The sequence below is a fragment of the Rhynchophorus ferrugineus genome, unplaced genomic scaffold, assembly GCF_030347505.1.
Source record: "Rhynchophorus ferrugineus isolate W39M unplaced genomic scaffold, kcgeb_rfMv2 rfM2, whole genome shotgun sequence".
Classification (NCBI taxonomy): domain Eukaryota; kingdom Metazoa; phylum Arthropoda; class Insecta; order Coleoptera; family Curculionidae; genus Rhynchophorus; species Rhynchophorus ferrugineus.
Genome location: NW_027472581.1, coordinates 7,763,798 through 7,784,077, shown reverse-complemented (window position 1 = coordinate 7,784,077; position 20,280 = coordinate 7,763,798). Strand labels below are relative to the sequence as shown.

The following is a 20,280-nucleotide window of genomic DNA, read 5'->3' as shown; positions in this document are numbered from 1 at the left end:
ACCTGAAAAGCTTAACCTTTTGCAACTGATCTAGTTCAATACTGCACTTTACTGTCGCACCCACATATTCTTTTAAACACCAACTTGTACTGCACAATAGTAACAGGTTAATTGAAAAGTCACCGGCCTACCATAGTAAAACATATTTTTTTTGGCAAAATTATATTTTTTTAGTCAACATAATTCCCTTCAGAGGTGCTACACTAATTATAGCGACCCTCCAACTTTTCGATACCATTTTTGTAATACGATTTGTTGCTTGCTTCAAAATAAACCTCAGTTTCGGCGATCACCTCTTAATTCAATGAAAATTTCTTCCCAGCGAGCCTTCTTTTGAGATCTGAAACAGCTGAGGGCTAGATCTGGAGAATACGGTGGATAAGGAAGCAATTCGAAACCCAATTCATGGATTTTTGCTATCGTTTTCACTGACTTGTGACACAGTGCATTGTCTGGCGAATGCGGCTGTTTTTCGGCGATTTCGTCTTTCAAACGGTCCAATAACGCTATGTAATAGTCGCTGTTGATGGTCCTTCCTTTTTCAAGATAGTCAATGAAATTTATTCCATACGCATCCCAAAATACAGACGCCATAACCTTGCCAACCGACTGTTTTCCCACGCTTTGGAGAGGGCTCATCGTGTACAGTCCACTCGGATTACTATCGATTGGACTTCGGAGTGAAATTATGGAGCCATGTTTCATCCGTTGTCATATATAGAACGCAAAAATCAGGTTTATTACGCTTGATCATTTCCAAACACTGCTCCGAATCATCAACTCGTCGTTTTTTTTTTGGTTAAAATGAGCTCGAGCGGCACCCACTTTGCACAGAGCTTTCTCACACCCAAATATTCGTGAGTGATATGTTGTACACGTTGAGCTAATATCTTAAGAGTGTATGCTATTTCATCCAGTTTTAATTTACAGTCGTTCAACATCATTTTGTCAATTTCAACATCAACAATTTTTCTAATGTTTTCGTCGGTAAATACCTCTTTTGGGCGTCCACTGCGTTCACCGTCTTTGGTGCTCATTTCATCACGTCTAAACTTAGCATACCAATACTTTATAGTTGATTTTCTGGGACAGTATCCGGAAACTCGGCATCAAGCCAAGTTTTTACTTCAACTATATTATTTCCCTTCAAAAAGCAATATTTTTTCGACACGCGAAATTCCTTTTTATCCATCATTTTTTTTTCACAATAACAAAAGTTGCTTCACTCAAAATGCTACAATTCGCAAACAAAAAAATTCGAAATTCTTTTTTATCATTTTTTTTCACATTAGAAAAAGTTATATATATATATATAATAAAAAATATATGGATTTAATTCTAGTAGCGCCATCTATGTGTCAGGCCGGGGACTTTTCAATTAAGCTGTTATGTTAATACGCCACTTTAAAGGAAAACCGAAATTATTTTCCCCAAACCTGTTAAACGCTATATTCATATCCATTATTATATTAAAGATATCATTAATTGGCAGTCATTCTTCATCATACCCTAATAATTCCTCATTATTTTAGGTCTTCCAATCAGATGGAACATTTGTGGGTAAATTTGGCACTATGGGCAACAAAGAAGGCCAACTAGAACATCCCCATTACATCGCCGTTTCCAACACGAACAGAGTTATAGTATCCGATTCGAACAATCACCGAATCCAAATCTTCGACGTCAACGGAAAAGTAATCACGTCCTTCGGTACGGAAGGTTCGGAGGAAGGTCAATTCAAATTCCCCAGAGGGGTTGCGGTCGACGACCAAGGTTACATCTGCGTTGCCGACTCCGGAAACAACAGGATCCAGATATTCCATCCGGACGGCACCTTCCTGAGATCGTTGGGTTGTTGGGGATCGCAGAAAGGAGAATTCAAGGGCCTAGAAGGAGTCGCCATGACGCCCGATGGTCACATCCTAGTGTGCGACCGGGAGAATCATAGAATTCAAGTGTTTTAATTAATTAAAAAAATCTAATCTTTGTTTCTATATCAGTTATATAACGTGTGTTGTTTAATAATCATTAAACTATTTGCATTTCTTTATTTGCCTTATTATTTATTTAAGGAGATCCGCATTTCTAATAATCAAAAGCTGCCAAATCTAAAAATACATTGTATCGCATAGTGGCATTAAATTACAAGAACAATTTTTCAACAAAAAATTGAACCTGTTTAATGTTTCAACACTTGTTTAAAAAAAAATTTTAATAAGGCGAGCCTCAGCCCTTTTCTTTAAAAAAAATCTAATTTCAAGTAGTACAACTTCTTGACGAAACTAATAAAGAAATCCAAAAGCCAATAAAACAAATAGAAACCTATTCCAAAGCAGTATAAACCATTAGTAAATAAAATTATGAATAACGATTAAAAATTCCAATATTCACTGCTTAAAATATTTGTGGAATTACAACATAGAAACATGTTTACGTTAAAAGTGTAAAAGTATAACAAACCACAACATTTTCTATAGACAGTTTTACACCATTTTGCAAATGAAAAAATATGTACTTATTAATACTAGTTACCATTAATAGAGTTATAACAAAAATTAAATAAACAATATTGGACAGAACTATTAAGATTATAAAGAACCAGAAATTTTATTTAAAAATATTGCACATTATTTAAATAAAATTGTACTTACTGAAACTTGTACAAAGTAATAACATGAATCGAGTACTGCAAGAAACAAATATGAACAAGAATATGAACTGCAAATCATAATAATAAAAGCCGCCTTGATAGCATGATATCATGAAAGATATGAAAGCAAGGCCAACTTTACATATTTTTAGTTTCAACATTTTCATTCATCACTAATAATTCAAGAGCGCTATTTAGCAGTCCTGAAACTCTACCAAACCATCATCTCAAGTCTTTTTACCAGTAATTGTGATCGAAAAAAAGTGTTTATACACATGAATATGAATTAACAGACACGTTATAATATCCAACCCAACAGTTCATGCATAACATTAAGCCAACACCAGCTCCAAAAACTACTCATGATTATTTCTTATTTTGAAACATTTATATACATTTTTTCAATAATAATTGTACGATGTACTGCTCTGAGTAAAAAAAATACGTTAATCATGGTCATGGTGAACTATTACTGATGAAAACTACAAATAAATCTAGTCTTGTGTGCTCAACATGTTTATTGATTTGACTAAAAGATGTTATTCAATAATACACTAAAAGAGATAATATAACAGGATAATAAATGTATTTATAATATTGGAGTATTCAAAATAATTTCTTCGTTAGGTTCTTCATTAAATAATCATACATTCCTTATAAACGTCTTAAACCTATTAAACAATATATATTTCCTTACAACTTCCATAGATTGGCAATACTAGAGCAAAAATTGTGTTAATGTTAAATAATCGATATGTTATGTTTACTTTTAAACTAGAAGTGAAGAATAAAAGCAACAGAATTATGTTCAATATTGATGATATATCAATTAGTCGAAATTTGGAAAAGGTTGAAATACTGTTTACAAGCAAAATAATGGAATCAGCAACGTATGTTAAGAGTCATATAAAGACACTATGTAAAGAGAAATATAAATATAACTAATAACTTAATATAATACTATAAAGCAAAAATCACAATAATAATAATGTTAACAAGCCAATAATTTATAGTAGTTTTTGATTCAAGTAATCAGACAAATATCACAGCAGAAGTTACATCAATATTCATTTCATTATTTAATCAAGGATCAATTAAATACCAACACATAATAAAATTGGATATAGTAGCTCATAGAAAGATGTTTGATTTAGAATAGTACCAAAAAAATATATTTTAATTAGTTTAGTGTAAAGATGATAACACATATACTTCCTTATAAGAATCTAATGAAATCTAAAGGGCTCCAAATTTAGTGTTTTTTTTTAGAGTTCATCCAAAATGTGAGAAAATGTTCAACGTTATAGAAAATGCCACATAATTAACAATACATCTGTCTTAAGGCTAACGTGCCAGGACTCTATGAGTGACCTTTGCTATTCGATGGCACCGAATAATAAAAGTTAACGGCGCGTTCCAAGTTGTAATCGGCCGCCAGTATCAGCTGCACCAAACAAGCGTTGGATGGAGCGTCTCCTAGAATGGCTCGTAACTGAGACACCTGCGATTCCAATCTGGGTGTCAGATGTCCGTCGTGGTCATCAGAACTAGAAGAGGACTTGTTGAAAATCTATAACAAATAATTAATGATGATAAATTGCTGAAAAGAAATGAGGTAAGAGAAGCTGAGGGTCTTTTTTAGAAGGACGTCTTGGCTTTAAATCAATTTCCCTTCTTTCTCTCTATTGACTTCTTTTTACTATTGCTGCATTCAGGTATTGTTTTTTGACATCTTGGTCAAGTTTTGCTCCAATTTCACTTTGCATTCTTAAGAAAAAGAAAATTTAAGATAAAACACGCGTCAAAAGTGAAATTTTGACCAAAGCTTATTGATACAGGGCTCAAAATAATGGTGATATAGAGGCTGGATGCAATATATCACTGCTATAGCAATAAAGCCCAGAGAGATATCCAGGTGAACGTCACAATGTTATTGATACAACATAATAGCTATTTTAGCCCAACTTTCTGGATAGTATAATTCGTCGCTACACTTTCCAAATGTTCACTTAGTTTCCCCAATATTATTGTGATCACTAAAAATCGGTAAAAAACTGTTTGCTAAGCTTTCTCAACACAATTACTGAAAAAAACTTTCTCTGCTCTTCTACATACTTTTAAGGACTTTTTCAAATCCAAATATTCTTTCCCACATCAAGTAGCCAAAATGGCCACAACTATTTATCAATTATTTCATGTCAAAAGAAAGTCAATTCTTCGCAAAGCATTCCTCGCAAAGGCCTTCCTCAAGATTTGAAAAAAAATTGAGGGTAGGCTCTAAAAATCAATTTGGGAAGGAAATACAGGGAATACCGTTATCTAGTCCTACTTAATACAAATGGCACAAATTCTGGAGACTCTCAGATCAATCCAACTAAAGTCAACGATTATTCTCAAACACATAAATGTCATTTTATAGCTATCTAGTAAATTAACACTAATAAGCTATTGAATAAAATTTTATCCTAATTTGCTATGGTTTTACTAACTACTTACTAATTCTATAAACTACTTATTCTACAATAGACCCTTTGAACTTAACATCTATGTCACTGTTTTTAATGTACTCTGAGTTTTACTCTCTTTAATCTTTTGGTTAAGCCATTATTATCTAGAAGCTTTGATGTGATGATGGAGCCTCTGTTCACGTCTTTGGGTATGGTCCTTGAAAACCCTATCGACAGTTGCTACATTCAGATCTTTTTGCAGGTTTTCACTACAAATGTCTCAATATCATTACAACAATACCACTTAGTACGTAGTTGTTTCAGTATATTCGTATAATATTTCTGTTGCTTTGGCTGGTACAACTCCAGAGTTGAGGCTGTGTAACCAATACATTTTTTTGTACTTATGCATGATTTCCTCACATATTTTCTTGACATGTGGCTTCCACCTGAGTTTAATATCAAGAATCATTCCAAGATATTTGGCAATATTTCCATACGAGACTATTTGCTGATTCATATATTTTACTGGCTTGTGCTTGATTCTTTTGTTAGTGAAATCGATATGCACTGATTTATTTTGTATCGGTAAATATAGTAACAACATTTTCATTGAATGCAGACAAATCCTTAATATACAGTAGATAAAGGACTGGTTCCAACACACTTCCCTTTGGCACACTTGCTTGTATTTTCCTCAAGCTGGAAGATGCCTATCTTGTATGACTCTAAAGTATCGGTGAGTTATATATAACTCTAACATTTTTGAATATTGGTCAAGGAGAAGCATTTTAATCTTATGCTTTAAATCCTCACTTTATGGGGAACTCGAGCAACATCTAAAAGTATTGCAGAACAAATTTTATTGGAATATTGTTGTTGAAACTCCTGATCAGTCGTGAAATTTCCTGAAACCAAATTGGTGATCCAGAATAAGATAACTTGGCCATTGTGGGCAATAGTGTTATTGGTCGGTATAATGCTGTTTATTGAGCTGGCTGTCCTGGTTTAGGAATCATTACTTCAGCCACCTTCTACAGTTGTCCTACATGTTGTAGTCCGAATGAAGCTTAATTAGGTGCTTTACTTGGAAGCGCCTTCAATGTTTTCCCAGTAATGCGTTTTTTTTTTATTTTATTTATTTTTTAACTTCAGTTAGAATGACAAATGGAATTTTCATCCGTTCCTGTCCAATTACGCAGGATAATGATTTAATGCCATCCACAGTATGGAGTTGAAACAATCTCTAGAAGTAGTCTATCAATCTTGTTCTCCTGATTATCTCTGGCTCAGATCCTATACTTGTTTTATCGAAGATCATGGTGCCATGTTTTAATTGTTTAATTTAATATCTAAGTTGAGACATAAGACTGTTCAACTTAGATATATCTTGCTAAGCTCTCGCTCTTCATTTTTGGGATATTAATTCTAAAATTTCTTTAGGGTAGTTATTACCGCTTAGTTTTCTTCTGATTTATGGGGCATTTTGTCACAATGACTGCTCATTATCTTTGATCAACTTCTCCACCTAACAACCCAGTTCTTCTTTAATTTGTATCTGCTCTTCTAAGTTGATTTGTTCTTCTAATGTTATTCTAAAACTCATCCAATCGGTATTTCTATTAACCTGACAGGAATTACTTGGCTTCGATATGATGTATTCATTTAAAGTTAGCACAATCTGTGAATGGACTGACCCTGATTCTAGATTTTCTTCAATCTTCATATAATTGTTTAAAATGTTTCTAATGATGTAGAAATCCAGCAGGTCAAGTGAATAATTATGGAGAAGATACAATTTTAAAATCATTTAAAACATTACTTACACTAGAATACACGATTTCTGCCACATAGTCATGATCTGAATCGGGTGGTGTTTTCGGTCGTGTCCAAATAATATCAAATATCTCCGACTGCAGTGGAAGAGGTAAATCGTAAAACTCTTCATTTTCGGTTAGCTCGTTATGATCCGCAATATACCTAATACACCGTCTCTGTAAAATTAAGATAATCAAAGATCAAGCAACATATCTAGAAAAAAGTAGCCCACCTTCAATATATTTGCATTATACTGGTCAGCAACGCCCAAAAGATACAGAGCTGTATCGGTTTCGATACTCGATTTCAGGAAATACTCGCAGGTGTTTTTCAACGTATCCATTTCATATCTATCACTAAGCAAAAGTAGTTCCAGAAGCTGTTCCATGGAAAGATCCTTCTTTTGCAAGTTTCCACCGTATAAGTATTCCAAGAATAACTTAAAGATTGTTGGATTGGTGTCATGGATCTCTATTTTCCTTAAAAAATAAATTAGATAATATTTGTTCAATCATGACAATCTATTTGTTTTTGATTTGCATGTTTTTTTTTGGAAATATAATCAAGCTTTCTTTATTCCATAATCAAATGAGAGCTACTAAAATTATTTGGTTGGCGATTGTATAGTTAGAATTTGGTTGTTTTAATCCAAATGTACTAATGGAAACATAGAAGATGTATCATCTGGCGTCCTATAGTTTGTTCTGAGAATATTTATATCATCAACAAAGATTCACCATTTGGTGACCAACACTGGTTCCTTATAGATTCCCATTCCTTATATATTAGGCCTATAAATTATTTTATTCTATGTTAAATGATTTTTTTACTTTGAAAACCCGGTACAACGCATTTTAGTATTGTTCCCATCTTTCGGGAAATTTAGCTATTTCATCTCGAGAGAACAATGTATCTTTTGAGGCTATCCACCAATCGACTCATTTTTTGGTATCTTCATAAGAAGTGAAACGCTACTCGAAGAGGTCACGATTTATATGCCGGAAAAGTAGTTTCAAGAATCAGAAGGAGCAGGGTCTGGAGAATACGGCCGGTGGGATAACATTTCCCAGTTTAATGTGTCCAGGTATATTTTCACTGGTTTTGCAACATGATGCCATAAGCATAAGCTAATAGCATTATTGCCAAAAGCTTCACACTTCCAGATGACCTTCAGCCGCCTTTTCTTCAGTAAAAAAGTAAAACTTTCTAAAAAAACTAAAAAACTTTTTGTTCACACTTCAACGAAATGAAATCTCTGTTGTAAATCCTTTAAAATTAATTTATAGACCTAATAATTTCCAAGCTATACTTCTCTGTAAATAATACAATCCAACAGTTCTACATTTAATATGTATGTTTCGCCAACAAAAAGAAGTTTGCAAAAAGTTTTTAAACTAATTTACCTAAATCTTATATATGTATGCTGAAATCTTATATATTTGATATCAGTTTATTATTTCCACATGACTTATTACAAATATTATATATCTTATGGTTATTTTTATTATGTTGTTACTTAGCAATCAATCAATATCAATTGTTACCTACAATAATATTAAATATTAGGTATTTGTGGTATATATTCTCCTTCCCCTATCTCTATAAATTTTCTTGCAAATATTTTCCTCCAATATGATACATTTTATAGTGTTCTGTGAAGTAGTATTTGTGTGAAGTACTGTTTTTTTTTTGGTCACAAGTGACCTTTGTAAATCCCACTTGATACCTTATAAATATTTTTATTAATTAATGGATAACACTTTCAAATCTCCACACATCATCCAATCATAAGCTGTAATTTCTCATATGGACTTTTTCCATCATATGTTTCCTCTGTATAGACTAAATGGTCAACAAGCAATGAAGCACAAGTATTTTGTTTATGTGATGACAAATTTAAAACATGTTTTCAATAGTGAAATATTACAATGTAAGAAAATGGCGAGTGATACGAGTTTTTTATTATTATTTCCGAAATCATCACATCAAATAACACAAGAACTGGTTGATGTTATTGAAATTGTGTTTTTAGCATGGCTCAGTGATATTAAGATGAACTATATTGAATTACTGTGCATTACTTCCTCACTAACTTAACACTTACTTGTTTATTGCTTCCTTCATTCCAGATAACAGAGCTCTCCTAAACCAATCACATCTTGCTGCGACAATAACTCTGTGTGCTTTAAAGATCTGCCTTTCAGTTGCGGATGGTATTTCACCGTCTCCAGAAGGCTCCTTGGTATCGCCAATCACTTCGAATTCCATATCGGTATCTGTTTGGTTTACGAAAAGTTCCACAGAATTTTTGGATAAGAGACTATCCTGAACACGTGGTGGAATGCATAGTGATTTTATTAAATTCAACTGAAAACTATATCAATTAATATACTTGTACTAACAAAGAATTTTGATACTGACCTCTCGAAAGCCTTGTGAACTACCGTTAAAAACAGGTTTTGTATCGTTCCCACTGCTTTCTGGAATAGTATCTTTCACAGTTGGCATAAGTCCTAAACACTGGATGGTCTGCGTAAAATTATCGTGTTGAACCAAGTCACATATTTTGGATATAATTGACTGAACACAATCAATTTGTTCACGTAATTTTTCCAATACATACGTCTGAAAATTATAATAAATTATAAGCAAATAATAAAAAAATATTATATATTCGAATCATGAATAGACAACCCAGATTTTCTACAATCAAGTAAAAGTTACGTTATGGGTTTAAAAATAATTTGAGAATAATGGAAGCCGCAGGTAAGTTAGAAATTCTGTATTGAAAGATAATGTAAGTGCGACAAATTTAAATGATAACGAAGATCTAGAAGATGAGTTATCTTTTGGATAGTCGATTGTTGTAACGTCGACATCTCAAGTATAATAACAGCAGCGTAGAATTTCGAGAAACATTTTGAACACTTATGTGTAACAATTAAGAGTAGCAACGAAGATGATTGGCGGTAATTAACAATAAATAGTAAAAAGAATTAATAAAACTAAAAAAAGAAACAATGGACTCATATATAAAGTAGAAAAAATGTCAGAGCATAAATATAGATATTTTTTATATATTAATTATAGATATGCGAAAGTTAAGCTTGTGAAGCATGGGTACTAAGAAAGAACTATTAAAAGGTGTCTCGAAGTGGAAGATTTTTAAAATATTTTGGAAGGGTAAAGGGCGATGATGGGTATTTGGAGATGAAGAATGAATAAATAAATAGACAAGCATTTAGACATGAAAATAAAGCTCAATATGTAAAAGTACAAAGCATAATATGTTGAGGATAAGATGTTATAAAAATTCCAGAATACACACATAACAAGAAATGTTGAAGTAACAAACTGAAGAACAGAGGCACAAAAAGCAGAAAGCTCAAAAGTGTTGAAGAAGAGAGGTCATCAACCTTAATAAGCTATAGAACTAATGCATAATAAGTTGTTTTAAGCTTACCACTTTACTAGTTTCGACTTTAAAGAAAAACTTGAACTCGTTCAGCTCTAACTTTTCATCGAAAACGTCTACGATTTCGTCAAGCCTGATTAAAAATACTGGCAATTCCTCTTTCACAAAAAAATCCAAGATCCTCCCGATCACATGAACCTGTTCCTGGGTGGTCCTTAATGTATATTGTTCTCTAAAAATTTTAATTATAAAATATATATAACATTATGTCAATAAAGATACAACAATGTTTCCGCCATTTTTCTATGAATGACATTAGTAGATCATAAACTTATTTTTGTTTTGTCTGTTTTTATACGCAAATGATTAGATATTTGCAGCTGGAGCTTATTGAGTGATCTGAAATTGTTATGCAAAAGTATTAGTGGAAAAAAAGTCCTATTTATCTGTACAGTTGCAGTTGATATGTTTGAATCTATAAGAGGTTACTTATTTTCAGATTTTTTCTGGGACACAAAACATCGATCATATCATCGGTACATAATTGGACAGAATACATTATCGCGAATGATGGATGGGTAGATGGATGGTCGACGAGTTGGTATGATGTTATATCAAGGAACAGCTGTGCAGTGGGCATATTCGTGAAACTGTTCACGAATGTGATGCCTGATTGAAGGTGAGTATTGACGTCCTCACAAAAAGAATAGAAGGAAGCAGACAGACGACTTATTCACCAGACGTGAATGACCTCATCCGATTATCATTGCATTTGTTCAAAGCAAATCGCTTTACTGGATAAGCAATTCAAAATGCTGGATGATGTGCGTAAATTCATCAATGACTATGGAGTTTGGTAAACCTGCATTGCTTTTCGGTTTTAGGATACAGTTTCCAATCAGTTTTTCTTATTAGACCTATAAGCTATTCCGACGGGACAATGACCACGTCCATACATGTGGTATTTTCTTAGAGGGTCAGGGAGGTGTTATACGACTAATACTGCACTGTCTATCGACTGCACTGTGATCTGAGAGGCCATCTATTCTGAGTGGTGTTATGAGTGAGATATCTAAAAATAGACGTCGAGGTGATTTCTACCTGTTTTTACCCTGTGTCACTTTGTATAGCCATTAAACCAGTCTCCCCTTCTTTCTGTTAAATAAAATAGTTTTTTTAAGTAAATTAATAGTTTTTGTACTCTAAACTCTTTCACAGCAACATGTTTTTCTTACAGATGCCTATATTGGAGACAAACTGACCAATGAAATTACTTGAATAGACGATTATAACCCCATCTATATTCGACGTAGCGAAACTTTTCTTCAGAGACCTCTATTGAGTTTTGCCTCTATTACTAAATGACACCACAAAAATGGAGGAAATAATGCTACAAACCTATCAAAACAATCTTTACCTTCTTAATATAAGAGCCTCCAGCAACATCTTAACATTTTCCCTTACAGCAATCAAACATTTCAACTCGTTCGAACTAGTAGCTTTCGTCATATACGTGATTTGGTCGTCGTATTTCAAGTAAATATCGGAATTCGTCTCGGATTGTTTCTGAATAATTTGCTGAATTATTACATCGATGTCTTCTAACAGCGTTATCACCATGGAAAGTGCGGGTTCGATCTAAAATAAACAAGATAATTTTAAAATAAGAAAAAAAGGAGTAAACGATGCTCACTTCAGGAACTATGAATGTGGCCATTTCCACTCTTTGCGCCGTAGTCATGGAGCGGTAGATTTTTTTCAAACCTTTCAGGAATTTTCGGAACTGCTGTTTGTATATTGGAACTTTGTATTTTAACACGTGCAGAATTTCGTCTTGTTCTTCGTTCGAGAGATTGTGTTCCTTGTTCGCAAATATATCACAGAATTGTATGAATTTCGCGATCACTAAAAATCGTTACGTTGTTAGGAAAATGAAAAAGTATTCCATGTCTGTTTTATCTACTGTTGATCAACAACTAGCAAAGTAAAATTAGCTGATTTCAAAATTTTAAGATTTGTGAAATAAGATGCAAATGAGTTATTTTATTTTAAAATATATTTTGTCCCCCTCAAAGTAATCTTTTTTGAATACAACGCGTTTTTTTTTTCTAGACTTTAAAGGTTTCTCTTTATCCGGTTTAAATAGCCTCAGACGACCAAAAACAGTGTCCACCAAGAAGTCTTTTGAATTTAAGAAATAACCAATAGTCAATAAAACAGCCAATGCCAAAGCCAATGTTGACGCATCAAATTGGAGTTTTTATTTACATTGGTCGATTTACAACCTCTAATTATCACTGACGTTAAGAATTTTGTAGATCTTTGACAACAGGGTCGATTTATAGATTAATTCGGTTATATGTTCCGACATAACAGAGAGCATTCTAACTAAGGTAAAATCAAAAGGAAATATCCGCTCCGGGTTCAAAACGACAATTTTACAATATTTTCTTAAATTTTTTCAAACCAAATTTGACAGTATATTGACGTCATCTATTACATTCATTAGCTCTTTGATTGGAAGGACTATAGATTGACTTTATGGTGAGAAGGTGCCGGAGAATTAATATTTTTTGGCATGGCAAATATAAAACGAGTTTTAAATCAACCACAAAAATTTGTCAAAGGCTAGATACTTCTGAACAACACACAAGCTGAATCATCTTGTCGGTTTTTCTGATGATATCCCTTCACTAATATTATTTTTTTATTATCGACTATCGACTGTTTCAGTCGCTATTTTCGGTTCGACTGATTTTATTAATTTTTCCTATCGACTGTTTCAGTAGTGTGCTTTTAGTTACTACCTCAGATTCTACTAGTTTAATTCGACTGATTTTTTAACATTCTGGCTCTGCCGTCCTAGCCGCAACGTTGAAAAAAATATGCCGAATTTATGCTTACATATGTAATATATGTTTTTTTTTGTAGTTTACTTGTAAATAACAATCACTACATAGTATAAAACAAAGTCGCCTTTTCTGTCCCTATATCCCTATGTGCGCTTAAATCTTTAAAACTACGCAACGGATTTTGATGCGGTTTTTTTCAATAGATAGAGTGATTCAAGAGGAAGGTTTATATGTATAATACATGCATAATATACTAAGGCAACATTGCTAATTTTAGAGGTTTCTAACGTGATGTCCTAAATTAACCTATTTTTTTAGGCTTATTTAGCAATTAGCAAAAACGCTGCCTAACCCTACGAGTTAAATAAAATTAATGTACTACAGTATTGTACACCATAAAAAGGTCTACAAAAAAAGTCCGCGATGGTATATGTTTATCTTTTAGGGATAACCCACATTAACCATTTTTATTGTTTACTTTTTACGTGAGAAAATGGCTTATTTACGAAGCTATTTTAAGCAATACGGCATTAATCCTTATCGAATTAAGTACCTTAAATACAGTGTGCAATTAATATAGATCAATATGGTTCCTTACAGCATGTAAATTAAACAAATATTTTCGGAGATATTACAAATTTAAAATTTGCGTTTAAAAATGTGTAATGTAATAAAAATTTTATGAATTTAGATATTCCAAAGATAGCAGGAAATCTTCATAGTAAGTATAGGGGAAGAGGAATTGTTTTACTCCAAATTTAATGCGTGCAGGCCAAGGGCAGTAATGAATGAACCAAAAATACTGGATCGATTTTAATCATGTTTTCATTGAGTGACATAGGCATATATATTTTATGCCCGTGCAAAGTCGGAGCGGGCCGCTATGTTTTTATATACAACGTTCATATTTTTTCTGTAGTGTATTTAATTTAGTATCAGCATTGCACCCGTGCGAAGCCGGGGCGGGTCGCTAGTATATTATATATTAATATAGCATTTTGGAATGCTATTTTTCAAAATTATTAATATAATGGGGCAAATAGAATAAAATTGTGAATGATAAATAGTAAAATACTTTTTATTGTTTTAATGGCAATAATAGGTAATCTTTTTGATGCAATTTTCGTTCAATTAATTACATGTTAATGAAAATTACAGCGGTTATAAAGAAGATTTTGTATCGAATATAATTTGTGATATATTGATTTCTATAAACCCTTTAGTCTTTACGATTTACAATGAAAAGTATATTTTCAAAATATTAACCGATTTGTGTTTATGTTCATGTTTTAAAAATTATAAATTCTAATACAATTTAACGTGGATTTTTGTTTCTTTCACGCCAAAATACATGCATTTTAAGGCATTTATCTTAATTAAAAGGCTATAAGAAAATTAAAAACAAACAATCTACATTCATTCAACAGAAATAATATTGTCATATTATCAAGTAGTAAAACGTAATAGTAATCGGAATAACATTACCTACAAACTCTTCTCTAAAGCAATGTTTAATGGCGTTATAAAGAGTAGCAGGATTGGCCCAGCAGGCATTTTGCTTCGAACTGTATTCGACCGCAGAGGGGCTGATGTAGTCAGCGATTTTATCCATTCCAACGTGCATGTCGTTCAGCAACCGTAAAATATCTACAGAAAATAAACAAATGGTTAATTAGAATGGTGTCATAATCAATGTTATTGAAAATTACCATCCCTCAGGGCTGTTCTGTCCAGATACTTTTGACAACTCTGCACCAATTTTTCCAAACATTTGTAATCGGACACGGCCTTGATGATCTCTTTGGCGGTCGATTCGGACAGATCCTCCGGCAAACATTCCGCGTACAAAAAATACAATATGGTTCCCAAGGTGTCCTCGGAGAGGTGTGAAAAAGGCGGCGGGTCAGAATCCCAATTGATACCTGCACCTTGCAAAGACAAAACGGTTTTGTGCACCTTGAACTGCAAAAAATATTTAATATTTTACTTATCGGCTCTATCATTGTTGTTAATTTGTTAAAAACGCAAATGCTTACGTCATATAACGAGACAATCTCATCATCTGCTTATGTATATAGCACATTATTTATACGTCAACTATCTGGATTAAATTTATAGATATAATCTGGTGTAAAAAATCGTTTTCTGCGTTTTTTAAGTTTAAAATCTCAAGAACACATAAGAATTTTTTTTTTAATTTGAATTTATATAGAGGGACCGGGACCGCTTTTGGACTGGACCTACTGTTTAACGTGGACTCCGAACCACAGTCCTCGGTATTAGGAGTACCGACTGGCGAGTGACCAACTTAGAAATCATCCCGGAATATATCCGGTCGTACCCAGCCTGGTTACTAGCGTGACTAGGATCATTTTCCTTGTCGGATTTTGCACTCGTACCTAAGGACAATCACAAAAATAAATTTACAACCATGCCCCTGCAGGATTCGAACCCGCCACTACGGCAATAGTAGGAGGATCGTCCTGTCGCCTTTACCATTGCGCCAACCAAGCCGGCAACCACTTTTTATTGGTTCGTTTGAATTGCGCTACAAAGGCACTTACTTAGCTCATTTCTGTAATGCGATTGTTTGTTTCAGTTTGTTTATGGTGCCATTTTTGTGTGCTTAATACAGAGTTAAAAATGTTTTCAATTTTCAAATGTGTTGCCTCAAAAGTATCCAGTGCATGTGGGGAAATAAAAAAAAACAAGACGTCGTTTTCCTTGGAAGAAGTTTTCCAAGTGAGCTAGATTAAGGATGTGTGTGATTTAGCATTGCTTTTACCTGTCTTTAATGAGCCAATGACAAAATTACATTGAAAGTAAATGTGACTATACCACATGAAAAATTTTAAGTTAAAAAGGTTTTTGTAAAGTACCAGCAATCTAAAACTTAATTATTCATATTAAGGAGTTCATTTACTTAAGCAAATGTATGTTGTTTAAGATACTTATAATTATTTTTTTTAGTCAACACATGGAGAGAGGATCAGAAAAATTAATTCTTCCACAAGTATGTTTAAAAAATACATTAAAACAAAATAAAATAATACAATTCTTAGACCAACAAATTCAGACTAATTTTATAGACAAGATAGTATCTCATGATTGTTTTATTATGTTATTAATAGATCTATACTAGTCTATGATAATTTTGACAGTTACGGCAACGCTTGTGACATAACAGGTAGTACGCCTCAAAAAACTCCTTAATACTCCATAGGGATGTTGGCCTCGGAGAAAAATATCGATATTTCGGTATATCGATATTTTTTAAGATATCATTTCATTGATTTCGATATGTTTAAAAAATCGATATATTGGCGAACACAAGATATCGGCCCAAAAAATATCTATTTATATCTATTATATCTATAAAATCGACATATCGTTATTTTTTCGTATAAGTACTTGAATGCATTTATCAGTAGTGGCTATTTCTATAGGGTATCAGTGGACATTCGGTAAACTTCGGCAGTTTCCGCCTGATTTTACGACGTTGCCGTTTACAAGCAATCGAGAAGTAGAATCTAATAAACTACTCTTGATTATTTATAGTCTGCAATAATGAATAAATCGTTTATTTGTGAATATTGTCAAAAAAGCTGTTGTTGATGATGATGATGTCAGAATGTCACAATGTTTCCGCATTAACTTAGAATTCTAGCTTACAACGTTGGCGGGCTTGTGACTTAATTATTATCATTAATATTTTGAATTATCACAACTCAGTGATCAAATGGAGTCATTCTACAACATTAAAATTGAACAAGAAACATTGAAGTTTGACTCGCTTGATTTTGAGGTGTGAAAATATGTCAACATTGAAAAAACAACTAAATCTTCATTTATTCAGATTGCGGGTTTTTATTTTGATATAACAGGTCAATTGAAAAGTCCCCGGCATGACACATAGATGGCGCTACTAGAATTAAATCCATGTTTTTAGTTAGCCCTAACTCAAAAGATGCGTGTATAAATTTGACAGCTGTCGGATCATTAGTTTGTGAATTATAGCATTTTGAGTGAAGCAACTTTTATTATTGTGAATAAAATGGATAAAAAAGAATTTCGCCCGTTGATAAATTATTGCTTTTTGAAGGGAAAAATACAATTGAAGCAAAAACTTGGCTTGATGCAGAGTTTCCGGACTCTGCCCCAGGAAAATCAACCATTAAGGATTGGTATGCTAAGTTTAAACGTGGTGAAATGAGCACCGAAGACGGTGAACGCAGTGGTCGCCCAAAAGAGGTTGTTACCGACGAAAACATTTTAAAAACCCACAAAAGGATTTTGAATGGCCGTAAATTGAAATTGGATAAAATAGCAGACACTCTAAATATATCAACTGAACATATACATTATCTATTTCACGAATATTTGGGTATGAGAAAGCTCTGTGCTGCACGAGCTCACTTTTGACCAAAAACAACGACAAGTTAATTATTCGGAGCAGTGTTTTAATATGATCAAGCGTAATAAAGTTTTTGCGTCGATATGTGACAATGGATGAAACATGGCTCCATCATTTCACTCCGAAGTCCAATCGACAGTCATCCGAGTGGACTGTCGATTGGACTTCAGTCAGCTGGCAACAACAAAAACACAACAGTCAGCTGGCAAGGTTATGGCGTCTGTATTTTGGGATGCGCGTGGAATAATTTTCATTGACTACCTTGAAAAAGGAAGGACCATCAACAGCGACTACATAGCATTATTGGACCGTTTGAAGGACGAACTCACTGAAAAACGGCCACATTTGAAGAAAAAGAAAGTGCTGCTTCGCCAGGACAATGCACCGTGTAAAAATGCATGGATTGGGCTTTGAATTGCTTCCTCATCCACCGTATTCGCCAGATCTGGCCCCCAGCAACTATTTCGTGTTCTCAGATCTCAAAAGAATGCTCGCTGGGAAGAAATTTTCGTCGAATGAAGAGGTGATCGACGAAACTGAGGCCTATTTTGAAGCAAAGGACAATCAATATATCACCCTTGAAGATAATTATGTTGAATAAAAAAACATTACTAAAAAAATGTGTTTTGCTATGGTAGGCCGGGGACTTTTCAATTGACCTGTTATTGCGTGTTTGTAAAGATAAATGGACGTTTGTGGACTAGACTGCAAATGACTGAAAAAGTTGCGGAAAATAGTTTATCGAATATTTTTATAGAAGTTTGTTATTATAATGTTTATATATTGATAAATATCTGTTATCTTGAATATTATTTCCACTTTTCCACCACAAATTGATTTTCAGAGGAAATCTTTGCTTAATTTGTAAATTTAAGATAATTTATTCTACTTATATCACATTCTTCAAATATACGTATAATTTACAAGAATTGACAACGTCGCGTACCAGGCGTTTTAAAAATTGGCGTCTTGTATGTTTATCAGAAATATATTGTGAAAACGCTTTTTTCTATGGAAAACGCGTATCAATGTAAACAAACTTAACTGTCAAAACTTGTGTTGCAAAAAAAGGATTTTTTTTTCAAAGTATGAGATATAGCAAAGTATAAATAATTTTTTTATATTTCAGAATAGTAGTATGATGATTCTTAACTGATTTACCTACATTTCGATCAATTGTGTTAATCTTAACATGTTTTAACTCTAAATGATAGGCCCAAAATATTACAAAGATTACGCCGACCACATTTAATGTTCAGCTCTGCCCTCTATACTATATTCCCCATATATAAATACAGATGATACAATCTGGCAACTTTGCAAGAAATTTTAATTATTTCAATATTTTGTCGGATGGAGCACCACCTTCAATTATAAACTTATTCAGAATGAAAGATATTCATTTAAAACAATTATAGCCAAGCACTCAATTAAAAATTAACAAATCAGCAAACAAAAACATATTTTGAATGTGAAATTTGGTTTAGTTGAAATATAAGATGATTGATAAAACATGTAAGTTTATCTTACCTGTCTTTTATTTTTAGCTGTTATGGTGGCATCTGAGAAATATCCTTCTTCTAACGCAGGTAAAAGACTGTACGGCGCGCTGTATCTGTTTGAATTTAAAGGTTCATCTACATGGCGACAGTCCATTTCGCACAAATCGTCTCCAGATAATATAATTCGTTTTTTTGGTTTGATGTTATAAATCTAAAAATACAGATTCTGTAATTGAAACGATCTGGATAAATACTGGTGGATGCGCACTCTGAATTCAAAGATTTGACCAACGTACGCTCCAAAACAGATGTCAACATATGTAACATTTTTTAAACCACTGGTGGTGACGTGATATTCATAGGTTTCGCATTGAAATAGCGGAATGCACTTTAACTTATCGGGAATTTTCCAGGATACATCACCATTTTTACTTAGAGTGAATCTAATACTACAATAAATTCGAATAAATGTAAGTTAGTTTTAAAACATTCAGTTTTATAATATATTAATTACCACCTAAAACACAACGTAGTTTTCATTATAAAATAATACGATTATTAATATTAGAACCATTTTATACCATACATAGAATTTAAATGGTAAAATATAATATTTGTAACAATTTCAAGTTTTATCTTATTTGTGAAAAAAATCAGGTGCTTCAAAAACAAATATAATACGTTAAGCATTTAGCGTATCATATTTGTATATATAATAATATAATAGATATGCAACTAAAAATGACACATAAGGGACTCCGGTAAAATATTATATAAATCTGCTTTAAAAAATTATGTTTAATTCTAATACGGTGATAAAAAATATAAACGCTTACCCCAACATATCATTTTCAGTGATAGACCGTCTTTCAAAATTATTGAGAACACAATTAACAACCTAAAATAAAAATTGTAAAAAAAAATATTATTTTAAAAAATCAAACGCAAGTTGCGCAGCTAAAATATTGATCCTTGCAATCACTTTTTATAGTCACCATTTGTAATAGCAAATATTATATCAGTATATACCTCCCAAGTTCCCATAAATGCCTTTTCAACCATATCGATGAGAACTATTTTTATTAGGGTTTTTACAATATAAAATATCTAATAATCTACTTCCTGACGTACAATCAACGTAAATATAGTTGAAGTTAGCGAGTAGATTTACTAAAGAAGAAG

At 32.8% G+C, this 20,280-nt stretch overlaps 2 protein-coding genes and 1 long non-coding RNA gene across 12 annotated transcripts in view; 2 read left to right on the top strand and 1 right to left on the bottom strand.

Moving 5' to 3' along the window:
* Window positions 1-2,048, top strand: part of tn (tripartite motif containing protein thin) — a 162,095-nt gene extending 160,047 nt beyond the window's left edge. For all 6 annotated transcript variants that reach the window (XM_076396230.1, XM_076396233.1, XM_076396235.1 and 3 more), the window contains one exon: window positions 1,533-2,048. In XM_076396230.1, the coding sequence (XP_076252345.1) occupies window positions 1,533-1,964 (432 nt within the window). In that variant the 3' untranslated portion in view covers window positions 1,965-2,048. The remainder of the gene's footprint in view (window positions 1-1,532) is intronic.
* Window positions 2,049-3,150: 1,102 nt separating this feature from the next.
* On the bottom strand, window positions 3,151-20,249 carry LOC143191312 (uncharacterized). 4 transcript variants are annotated; one of them, XM_076396238.1, is made up of 14 exons: window positions 20,128-20,249; window positions 19,935-19,996; window positions 19,367-19,547; window positions 19,127-19,309; window positions 14,892-15,144; window positions 14,668-14,829; window positions 12,024-12,235; window positions 11,748-11,968; window positions 10,379-10,562; window positions 9,337-9,540; window positions 9,020-9,282; window positions 7,148-7,394; window positions 6,924-7,091; window positions 3,151-4,220 (listed from the first exon to the last, which is right to left on the bottom strand). In XM_076396238.1, exons 1-14 carry the CDS (start codon window positions 20,158-20,160, stop codon window positions 4,011-4,013), a joined length of 2,583 nt encoding a protein of 860 aa, XP_076252353.1. In that variant the 5' UTR covers window positions 20,161-20,249; the 3' UTR covers window positions 3,151-4,010. The 4 variants fall into 4 exon arrangements, with proteins under 4 accessions (XP_076252353.1, XP_076252354.1, XP_076252356.1 ...); XM_076396239.1 differs by having other exon boundaries at window positions 20,094-20,133; XM_076396241.1 differs by lacking the exon at window positions 19,935-19,996 and having other exon boundaries at window positions 20,128-20,244.
* LOC143191324 (uncharacterized) lies at window positions 4,127-11,699 on the top strand. 2 transcript variants are annotated; one of them, XR_013004470.1, is made up of 3 exons: window positions 4,127-4,265; window positions 10,830-11,009; window positions 11,568-11,699. It is a non-coding gene; the product is annotated as an uncharacterized LOC143191324 (long non-coding RNA). The 2 variants fall into 2 exon arrangements; XR_013004469.1 differs by lacking the exon at window positions 11,568-11,699 and having other exon boundaries at window positions 10,830-11,145.
* Window positions 20,250-20,280: the final 31 nt, after the last annotated feature.